General features: G+C 33.7%; 1 protein-coding gene across 1 annotated transcript in view; it reads right to left on the bottom strand.

Moving 5' to 3' along the window:
* Positions 1 to 12,366, bottom strand: part of TRMT1L (tRNA methyltransferase 1 homolog (S. cerevisiae)-like) — a 38,139-nt gene that overhangs the window by 6,860 nt on the left and 18,913 nt on the right. The window contains exons 10-11 of the mRNA XM_008588366.1: positions 11,899 to 12,089; positions 995 to 1,073 (exon numbers count right to left, since the gene is read on the bottom strand). Of these exons, the coding sequence (XP_008586588.1) occupies positions 995 to 1,073; positions 11,899 to 12,089 (270 nt within the window). The remainder of the gene's footprint in view (positions 1 to 994; positions 1,074 to 11,898; positions 12,090 to 12,366) is intronic.

Here is a 12,366-nt window from a genome sequence, read left to right as displayed (position 1 = left end):
TGTCTTTTTTCCGTGTCCGGCAACGGATCGCAACCCTCAGTGTTGCCCCCATACCGGACCGGGACCAGCAACGGGATCGCAACCCTCAGCGTTGCTCCCGCACCTCGCTCAGCCAGTGAGCGGGAACTGGTCTGTATGTGGGATCCGAACCCTCGGCGGGAGCGCCACCGCGCTTCCCAAGCAGCGCACTATAGCAGTGCACCACCGGGCCGGCCCTGGCTAGGTCATTTTTAATCTAAGAGTATTTTCATGGGATAAGGATAAAATAATGGCCATCAGCATAAACATATTTACTATTTGGGTCAATTTTTAGGTTTAGTTTGGCTAAACCCTGACCTTGTAAAGTAATGAGGAATAAATTTGCAATAATTCTTGTCACAATATTGTTAGGAATCTCAAATTTCTACAAGAATCTCTAGTAACAAACAAGCTTAAGGATTCTGATTAAAAACAATTTAACATTAAGGCATTAAAAACATAATAAGTTGTTACCAATGGTGCAAAGTACACGTGCATTAAATATTTACAGTTACATCCCATCTAACCAATTTCACCCATAACAAAGGGAGACACTTTTAGATGTCCTTCTCACTTAAAACTAATTCCTCTAAGACCGTTCATATTAGTTGGCTCTTCTATAAAATGTTGCTGTGATAATTTTATAATCACGCTGTAGTTCTACAATGATCAATTGAAAAAAGCCTCTCCCTTAATAATCAGAAACAAATTATCTAGTTTTCAGATTATCCAGGCTTCTCTTTCACCTGCTGCCTCTTAGCTCTGTCACAAGCTAGGGAGAATAACAGCAGAGAAAAATCTGAAAACAGAAAAATACCTCAGGTTCCTAGGGGGAAAGGAATCATAATTATTTGCTTAGACTTAAAAAAATTGAATCTAAATTTGCTTGTCTTTTACCACAAATAATTAAAAGTTGGCAATAAATAAGTCAACACATAAATCAACTTTGAATATGTTATTATGCTTAGGCCCATACCAGAGAGGTCCAAGTTCAATTGCTGTCTTTCCAGGCATGCTTCCATGACAGTTACAGGGAAGTTGTCTATATGGGTTTTCTGTAAAAGAATAAAAAGAGAAATCAAAGGAGAAATGACTAACGTAAATAGTAGTGACTGCTATATTAATAATAATTTGCAGCTACTATGAGGGTACTTCAAAAATTTCATGGAGGGCTGTCTGGTTAGCTCAGCTGGTTAGAGCCCAGCCTTATTAACAACAAGGCCACAGGTTCAGATTCCTGTACCAGCCAGCCACAAAAAAAAAAGAGAACAATGAAACAAAACAGAAATGTAAAAGAAAAAGAAAAAAAAAGTTCATGGAAAGATTTGTATTATATTTCAATTTTCCACAAACTTTTTTGAAGTACTCTCATATATACTGAGGATCTACTATGTGCCAGGTATTATGCTAAGTATTTCATATGTATTTAAAAATTTTAGTCCTTACAACTCTCTGAAGTAGGTACTGTTAAGATCTCTATTATACTGATCAGAGGATTAAAGCTTAAGGGAGATTATGGAAATCCATGTCAAATTGCTTATTAGAGACATAACACATACTAGCTTTTAGTGCTATACTACATGAAATAATACGAAAAAGAGAAAGTCTTGTAAAGTCCACAAGACATCCATATTTTAAATTAACTGACTGGAGTATAAAGTATATGCAATAAAATGTATACATTTTGTATGAAAAGGTTGATGAGTTTTGACAAATGTATACACCCATATAACCAACATCCCAATCAAAATATACACATTGCTCCTAAGTTCACTTTTCTGCAATTGGGTGGAAAGTGAGTTACTCTATTCCCTGTATCTGATTCATATTCAGCCCCTAAAATGTAAGCTAGAAAAATCTAATTTGGTTGTAAGAGCAATGAGAGGCCTGATATAATCACAAGAAAACTGGGGAGATACTAGCACTATTCTTAGTTTCCAAAATGGGGCAATAATCTACTGTAGGACTTTTAAATTCACTCAAAGCCTAGAATAGTCATTTTAAATCAGAAGCTCTCCAACTAACTTTCCCCAGTCCAGGCCCTTCCTGTGTTGATCATTCACTTCCTTGGAATAGCCTGATCTGATCAAACAGTCCTGAGCATATTCGGAACCTAGGATTATGGTTGTAGAGACACAAACATACCTTCTTGCTGTTTATTGATATCACCCTGTTATTCAATGCAATTTTTTTTCTTTTTTTGATAGCTGGCTGGTACAGGAATTGAACCCTGGACCTTGGTGTTACCAGCACCGTGCTCTAACCAACTGAGTGAGATCTCATTTTAGATTTACTTAAAAGCGTCCCCCACTGTTCCTGTGTCTACTTTTTGGTATTTAACTCTAAGCCTTAATGGAAGGGTGTCACTGACGTTAGCTTTGTTGAGAACTATGTTCCTCTAACATTTGTATACTCAAGAAGTCTTCTCTTGAATCATTAAATAGCTAAACCACAAATACTTATAGGCAGTCATAATCCAACTTAGAATGGTGATTTACCTGTGCAGTTCTGTCAGTTACACCCACTTACCACAGGCAAACAGCACACAAATGAATTTATATTAGTTTGTATCTTGATGCATTTTGCAAAATATTCCCATCATACAAACCTATATCTTTTCCAAGTCCCTTAGCTAGGATTTCTATGATCTGGGTAAATGAATTTATATTAGTTTGTATCTTGATGCATTTTGCAAAATATTCCCATCATACAAACCTATGTCTTTTCCAAGTCCCTTAGCTAGGATTTCTATGATCTGGGTAAGCTTTAGCAAATTTCCTCTCTTGAGGGGCCAGGGCTATTTCAAGTTACTGGTAGCAAAAAATTAAGGGGTAAAGAAGAAAGAAATTAGTATTTCCATGTCGTTGGTATATAAACTATGAAAGCAATTTCAGATGAGGAATTTAAATATATTCTGAGACTTCTATTTAAATGCAATGTATTAAACACACACTTTATCTCTGCTGTCTCTTAAAGATTCATTAAAATGACAGCAAAGAAAAAAAATCAAACCAAAAGAATACAAAATAAAAAGATGAGAGGTGATAATAAAATTTTACAAGCAGGAATCAGATACACAATGAGATAACTGATTTAGCAGGCCAGAGAAAGCTAAAGCCTAAGTGTGCAACGCACTGATAAGCATCCAACAAAACAGCAAGCCCACTGTTATTATGGGACCCTGGAAAGGCCTGAGAACTGAAGGTCTTGATTGTCTCTGGAAATAAGTATAGGGTGATATTTAAAAAAAAAAGAGGCCTGGTTAAAAAATTCTAAGGGTTCAATTAAGACTCCCAGATTTTCTTCTCTAATACCCACAATCAAGCCTCTGTGTCTTCCCCATCCCCCCAAATAAAGTTAATCTTTGGTGAGGCTGAACCATTCAGGATCTGGGACTAGGGGTTTGAGTTGCAGCTGATGGTAAGGAGATGTAAGAAAAAAGAGGATTAAGTAAAAATCTGCACAAATGGTAAGATCTTCCAGTCTCTGTCCCTGATGTGGCTCTCTGAAACCTGACAGAAGATTGGTCAATTCCTCTCTGGATATACTTTCCAATCCAACAAAAAAAGACCTATATATATTTGTTGGCATTTGGGGTTCTCCTGGTATAAAAGCAGAATGGTGCTTTCTCATTACAGTAGAATTCATCAATTTATAAGCCCTGACCCAAGCCCTTCCAACTTTTCAATGTGGACAACCAAAGACCACCAGCCATTTAAGATCTACCATGACAGACAGAGAACAAAATTACAAAACAGAAGAACAGTTAGAAAGCAGAAGAATGAAACAAGAAAATAACAGCAACAACACAAAAATAAACATACAAAAACCCTATCCTCCCACAAATATGAAATATACCCAACTATAATCAATTCTCAGTGAGGTATGATTAAATTTTGCATCCCTAAAACAAGAATTATTAAACTATTAAAAAAGGAGCAATGAGAAAATATAAAATAACTGTTAGAAATAAACAAAATATGGGCCGGCCCGTGGCTCACTCGGTAGAGTGCAGTGCTGATAACACCAAGGCCCCGGGTTCGGATCCTATATAGGGATGGCCGGTTTGCTCACTGGCTGAGTGTGGTGCCGACAACACCAGGCCAAGGGTTGAGATCCCCTTACCGGTCATCTTTAAAAAAAAAAAAAAAGAAAGAAATAAAAATATGACAGAATTCAACAGGAGAGTTGAAAAATAAAAATAAAGGAATTATCCCATAAAGTAGAATTAAATATCAAAGAAATGAATAGTAGAGATTTTTTTTTTTTTAAAGTAGAGGATTAACCTAAAAAATCCAATATAACTAAAATGAGTTCCTGGAAGAAAGAATAGATATAATTTGAGAGGAGAAAACTGTTGAAGAAATACTACAAAAAAATTTCTTAGAGATGAAAAACTCAGGTTTCTGACTTAAAAGAACTCCAAGATTATCCAACACAATTTAAAAAGATAAATTCATATACATATTATCACAAAATTATATTAGAATATTGGGTAAAGAAGAGATATTTTAAGAGTATTAGGAGATGAAGAAAATACACAGGACTAGACATGAGAGAACAGCAGCAAACTTTTCACTGGAGGCTGGAAGACAATGGAATAATACCCTGAACATTTTTGAGGAAAAACAACTTCCAAACTAGAATTCTATATGTAGCCTGTAATCCTTCTTAGGAAGCTACAGGAAATAGTGTTAACTCAAAATGAGGAAGTAAACAAAGAAAATGGAAAAATACATAGAACCCAAGATATGAGATTTATCACAAAGAGAAAAACCAAAGAAAATATCTAGAATGATGGTTAAAAGGAAGCCCTTGCACAAAAAATGATTACATTATTTAATGTTGAATATACTAATTATCTTGATTTGAGCATTACATATTGCACACAGTTATAGATATTCAGTAAGGTAATAACCCACAGATATATACAGTCAATTGTGTTTCAAAAAAAGGAAGCCCTCAGCAGCTTACAGCAGATCTAGAAAACAAAAAACCCAAACTAAAATAGGAGGACTGTTTCCAGAGGTCTGAATTTGGAAACCCAAAATTACATGATGTGCTTAACCATACTTCAAGGAGCACTGAAATTATAGCAAAGACTTTAGGGATGGATTATTTTTAAAAAGGTAACAAAAAAGCATAGTAATTATTAATCTCAGAGTTACCAAAGAGTTATATAAGAAATGAACCATTATTATAATATACAGTCCATCTGTGTTGTAGCAGCTTTCTAAGATTAGCAGCAATGATCCCTGTCTCCTGATATTCATACCCTTGTATAATTCCCTCCCCCTAAGTGTGTATTAGATCTAGAAACATTTCTAATGACTGGAATATGGCAAAAATGATGGCATATTACTTCTGGGATCAGGCTACAAAAGATCTCTTCTGTCTTGCTTGCACTCTTTTTCTTTCTGGTTCTTCTTGCTTGCTCCTTCTGATGAAGCAAACTATCATGTTGTGAACTGATGTATGAGGTCTACATGACGAGAAACTGAGGGCACTTCTGGAATGGCCAGCAAGAGGCTGAAGTCTTTAGTCTAACAACCTACAAGGACCTGGACCTGAATACTGCCAAAACCCACATGAGTGGGCCTAGAAGCAGATCCTTCTTTAGTCAGGCCTTGAGATGATCACAGCACTGGCCAACACCTTCATTTGTGGCCTTGTGGAAGACCCCGAGCTACTGGACCCAGCTAAGCCATGCCTAAATTCTTGACTCACAGAAACTATGAGATAAAATTGTTGTTTTAAGCCATTAAGTTTTGATGTAATTTGTTACACAGCAATAGATAACTAATATAAATCTGTAAACAATATACACTTGTAAAAATGCAAACAATGAATAATGATTTAACCGAAAATGGAGAGAACAGCATGCATGTTACTGGATTGGTTTAAGAGGCCAAATACTCTTCTTCCACGGAAGCAAGTTAGAAGAAGTATAAACACGCTGTTTAGCAATATAAATGTAAACATTTGAAGAAACAGCTGTGAGATTTTAACTGGGTATTTTAACTAGGGCAGGAATCATTATTTTATTAGAAAGATTTATGGAACAATTTGACTTTATAAACTATATATTTAAAATTGATAAAAATTCTGAATAAGATGACTTCTTTGAAGGACATACTCATTTATACTCTATACTTTCTGTATGATTGCAAGGAAAATGCAAAAACAAACCATATTGCTTTGTAGTAAATACTTATCAGGTCAAGAATTCTTTAAAATATTTGATTTAAAACAACAATGACAACATAAACTATGGTAGTAACAGAGTCCAAAATTATAAAGTAACATAAAGGACTTCTGATGGACATAGAAATATATTAGATTTTTATAGATTTAGGATCAAATTTGAAAAGTGTGTATTTGAGTTTAGTTACTTGCTGATATTGTAAAACAACAACATGGTGATAGATGAAAGGATAAAAAAATTCAATGTAAGAAAGAATTGTTTCAGAATTTTTTTGTTGTTTTTTGTTCTGGTTTTGGTTTTTTTTTGTTTTTTGGCAGCTGGCTGGTAAGGGGATCCAAACCCTTGATCTTGGTGTTATAAACCAACTGAGCCAACCAGCCAGAATGATTCATAATTTTAAAGGCAAGAACAACATCAGTACTGGGGTATGAAGTGAAGTTGAGTATTCTGATATTCTTTTTTTTTCTTTTAATTCAGGTGAAATTCACATAGCTGATGATAACCTTTTAAATACTGGATACCTATTATTTCTTACATGAAGGAAAATTGAACAAAGAAAAAATAAAAAGGAAACCATAGGTCAGTAAACCAATTTCTTAGTTATTCACGAGGACCAAAATGTTCTAAAGTTTCACCAAATATATTTATGAGACTTTATATTTTAAAAAGCCACAGTGAATTCTATCATTCTTTTGATTCTATTACCTTAAAAACAAGATTAGGATGGTGAACTGAGCATTTAAAACTGGCTGCTCTTCTTACTCCAAATCTTTAGACTTGATAGAAATGATATTTTTATGAATAATTCCTAATAAGTGCTAGAAAATAAGGTGAATCATCACACACCTGAAATTGTTCAGTATTTTCTGAAAGCCGAAAGTTTAGAGCTCACACTACCAGCGGGAAAGCACACAGAAGAGAACAGCTTCTAAAAACAGAAATAGCTGTAGGGGTTACTTGAACCTAAATGGCAAAGATGATACAACCAGAGTGGCTCTAGGGCAACTGTTAAAGGGATTGGTTAGAAAACTGTATTTGAGGGCCGGCCCGGTGGCGCACTGGAGAGTGCGCCGCTTGGGAGTGTGGCGGCGCTCCCGCCGAGGGTTCGGATCCCATGTGGTGACCGGTTCCCGCTCACTGGCTGAGCGCGGTGCGGGCGCAACACCGAGGGTTGTGATCCCGTTGCCGGTCCCCGGTACGGGTGCGACACCGAGGGTTGCGATCCCGTTACCAGTCAGTAAAAAAGACAAAAAGGAAAAAAAAAAAAAAAAGAAAGAAAACTGTATTTGAAACAGCTGATTATATTATTCCTTTAATCCCTGATTAGTGGATAACAGAAATATTTACCCACAGTTTGAAGTGATGCAAATGGGCTTAGGTTGGAGAAGCAAGATAGTGCCTCAAATTTGATGCAAAACATCTATCTACAGATCCAAGAAATTCAATGAGTACCAAATATGAAAAATACAAAGTGACCCACTCTAAGATACATCATAATCAAACTGCTGAAAACCACAAAGAGAATATCTTGAAAGCAGTAAGAGAAAAACAACTTATCAAGTACAAGGGAACAATAATTTAATCAATGGCACATTTCTTATCAGAAGCAATGGAGGCCAGTTGGCAATGGAATGATGTCAAAGTGCTGAAAGAAAAAAAGCTGTCAAGTAATAATTCTACATCCAGCAAAACTATCCTTCCAAAAAGAAGGTAAAATAAAGACATTCCTAGATAAACAAAAACTGGGGGAATGTGTCATAGCAAATCTGCTCTATAAGAAATATTAAAGGAAGTTCTAAGCTGAAAGGAAATGATACAGAGAGTAGCTTGAATCCAAAGGAAGGAATAAAGAGCACTGATAAGAAAATTATGTTGGTAACTATAACAAGAGTATATATGTGTATATATGTGTGTATTTTCTCTTTCCTTGTGTTAATTTCTTTGAAAATCATAAGATTATTTTAAAAAATAAATACTGCATTGTAGAGTTGTGTTTATGTAGATGTATTTAATATATGACAATAATAGCATAGGAAGGGGAAAGAAAAATAGAATTGTATTGGAGCAAAGTTGCTAGATTTTGCCAGACTTAAGTAAGTATCAACTGAAGTAGATCAAGATAATAAGTTATATTGTAATCCCTAGAAAAATCTTTAGGAAGACAACTGAAAAATATATAGCTGAAAAGTCAACAGAGGAGTTAATTAAAATGACAAACTAAAAAGATTTGTTTAATAAAAAAGAACAAAAACAATATGAAACATACATTTAAAAAACAGCAAAATGGCTGACCCAAAGCCAAGCATTTCAATAATTACATTAAATGTGAATGGTCTAACACCCTCATCAAAAGTCAGAAATTATCAGGCTGGATAAAAAAGCAAAAGCCAACAAGATACCTACCAACTGAAAGTAAAATATTAGAAAAAATATATTATGCAAATTGCAAATAGTCACCACTGTGTTAACATCAGATAATATAGACTTTTAGACAAAATATCACTAGAGATAAACAGGAACATTTCATAACAATAAAAGGGCCAATACATGAGGAAAATATAACAATTATAAATTTATATGCATATTTTGAGAGATAAAATGACAGTTAAAGAAGACAGACTAAGGAGATCTAACACAGGCATATTAATATAAATGTAAGACAAATATCAAAATTAAATAAATATTTAAGAAAACTTCCCTGAAATAAAAGAAGATTTGAAACTACATGTTGAATGTGTGTACCAGGATCTATGAAAATTGACCCTAAAAACATATACCTTAGTAAAGTTACTAGATTTAAAAAATAAAGATTCTTTTGGATATCTAGGCAAAACGATCATGTTACATATAAGGAAAAGTTACAATAATACTCAGTAATAGAAGACAATATAAGAACATCTACAAGGTACTCAAAGAAACTCTTTAAACTGTTTAAGTATAGAGGCTATGAACATGCTTAAACATGCAAAGAAAAGGTTTAAACATGAAAGAAACCAAGGAGTACAGTTGTCCCTTGGTATCCATGGGGGATTGCTTCCAGGACTCCTGCAAATACCAAAACCCAAGGATGCTCAAGTTCCTTATATAATGTAAAATGGCATAGTATTTGTATATAGCCTACATACATCCTCCCATACTTTAAATCGATCTCTAGATTACTTACAGTACCTAAGACAATATATGTGGGAACTTCAAAAAGTTCATGGAAAGTGAAATTAAGAGATAATATGAATCTTTCCATGAACTTTTTGAAGACCCCCCATCAATACTTGTGTAAATAGTTACGTAAATAGTTGTTATACTGTATTGTTTTTCTATCTGTATTTTTTTTATTTTTAATTTTTCTCTAATATTTTTGATTCATGGTGGGTAGAATCCATAGATGTGGAACCCACAGATATGGAGGGCCAACTGTATTTTTCCCATGAGCCCTATTGAGGAAGTTAAGAAAGTTAGATTTAGCCAACAAAGAGAAGATTAGAGAAATTATGGAAAAAGACTGATGATGAGCACTGAATATATTTAATGTACAGATTATATTGGCAAAATAGGATGTAAACATTACATATTCTTATAACATAGAAATGGTACAACAAACAAAAGTTAGAATGGGAAAAACAGAAAATGGGAGGCTAATTATCTCATTTGTGATATCAAGGAGCCAAAGTATATTACTTAAAACTGATAAATCCAAATTACAGAAATATATGCATATTCACTACTATATGCATATTCATTACTTAAAACTGATAAATCCAAATTACAGAAATATATGCATATTCACTACTATTAAGATATAAACAAACAATAACAATGAAGTATATGAACCAGTATCTTACATAGTCAAAAAAAAAAAAAAGGCAGAAAGAATATAAAAAAATAAAAAATACATAAGGGGAATATAACCACAGAAATAAAAAAATTGAAAGGAATCATTAGACACTACTTAGCTCAATCCCATATAAATAAAACAGAAATGGTACGTAATATTGCTAACCTTTAAGGAACAAATAATTCCAACACTAAACTGTTCCCAAGAACTGAAAAAAAGTGAAAAGTTCCAAATTATTTTTGAAGTGAGTGTAAATAGATATCAAATTCCAACTAAAATTATGGTAAAAAGTAAAATTAAATACCATCTCATTTATGAATATTGAAACAAAAAATCCTTAAGAAATTAGCAAATAGTATCCAGTAACGTATTAAGAGAATACTTCCTGAGATAGTAGCTTATTTTTGGAAATCCAGGATGGTTCAATATTGGGAAATTTTATTACAATTCATCAAATTAATAGAGCTAAAGAGAAAAACCATATAATCATCTCCACAGATGCTGAAAATGCATATGACAAAATTTAACATCTTCATGAAATACAATAAAAGTGGAAATGAAGGATACTTCCTTAACAAGATAAATGAGAGGTATCTCAGATGAAAAGCCAATATCATGCTTAAATCAGAAAGCACTACATGGGACTAAACTAAGAAACATGACAAGATTCCCTCCATTACTACTGTCAATTAACACTGCACTAATGTACCTGAACAAACAAAAAGCATACTATGTTGTTCGTAGGAAGCTTCAAAATCACAGTATCTATACTCCCTAATTTAACGTGACCAAAATAAAATTCCAAACTAGGTTATTTATTTACTTTTTTATTAAGGATAAAAAAAAAAGATCCAATAACAGGAACACTCTGAAAACAAAGAGCTCTGAGGGACTGCCTTAATAGACATTAAACAACACTAAAAAGTCTTTGTAACCAAAATAGTGGGGTACAGGTTTAAGAATAGACTTCCAACCACTGGAACAGAACAGAAAATCCAGAAACAAACTCAAGTACATGTGGAACTTTAGTATAAAATAATAAAGGTATTCTAAATCAGTGAAGAGGTTTTATTCATAACCTACCTTGAATAACCTAGGAATAGGAAAGTTCTTTCAAACTATAGGGAAAAAATCAAGAGTGCATAAAAGTTTGATTAACTTTACAGTAGCAACAAGAAAAAACTTCATGAAGATTAAAAAAAAATTGCAAATACAAGTAAGAAAATGAGAAAAAATATTTGCAACTCACATAACAAGGGCTAATCACTAATCTATAAAACATTCTTAAAACTTCATAATAAAAACCATCAAGAATCTAATAGAAAACAATGGGCAACTACTTCTACGTCCCAACAAAGCAAACAGAAACAGCTTTATGAGGGCATGAGCACTACTTTTTCCTTGTATCCCCAGGCCTGGCATATAGTAGAGGCTCAATAAATGTTTACTGAATGAATTTTATACTGATGACTTTTCTATTCAGCTAGAAACATGAATATTATTTTTATAAAATTAATAATTTGTAACAGCCCAAAGAAGTAATCTGATTTATGGTCCTAAAATTAGTTGACAATGGAAACTAAGTTATTTCTAGATGTTTCAATAGAGGGCAGGGCTAGACAGCATAAATTATACAGCATGAGTAAATAACTTTAATAAACTCACACGAATGTCTTGTCTGTTGATGAAAGGAAATCCCGTATAGGAAATAACAAAGTTAGCACTGTAATCTTTAAAATCAAAGGACAATATGTACAATTAGGGATGTGATAAAGGCTTATTCATTGGAGGCATATAGATAAATTAAACATAATATTCTGTCAAGAGGAACTTTTGAATTTACCTTCCACCATATTACCATCCTTCTGAAAAATTCTCTCTTCACACCACTGACAATGGATCAGGTACTGAATCTTCTTGGCTGTTTCATCTGCTGAAGTAGGTCCTCTCAAAACTCTCACAACTACCAACACAAAATGTTCCAGAGCCACTGCAAACAATACTTCTATGCCTTTGTTGCATCGGGCTGCAGCTCTATAAAAAATTTTTAAAAGTTATTTTGGGGGCTTATTATTTTCTTTTAATTGGCATTATATTGACAATACTAACCTAGACAGTAAACTATGATGGGTAGGTTATGGAAAATCAAGGAAAATGTAATTCTCAGTAGCAGTGCTTTTAAAAGACCATTACAGTAACTTTTACACAAATTGAAATACAGAAAATAAAGGATCCCTGGCACAGTCTTCAGTCTCCAGACATTTTTCTTTATGATATCCTTTCAATAGGACCATATTCTCTGGTTTTCAGT

The sequence above is a fragment of the Galeopterus variegatus genome, unplaced genomic scaffold (genome assembly GCF_000696425.1).
Source record: "Galeopterus variegatus unplaced genomic scaffold, G_variegatus-3.0.2 Scaffold4789, whole genome shotgun sequence".
Lineage (NCBI taxonomy): Eukaryota > Metazoa > Chordata > Mammalia > Dermoptera > Cynocephalidae > Galeopterus > Galeopterus variegatus.
The sequence above is the reverse complement of the archived record's forward strand: the minus strand, read 5'-3'. Positions and strand labels throughout refer to the sequence as shown.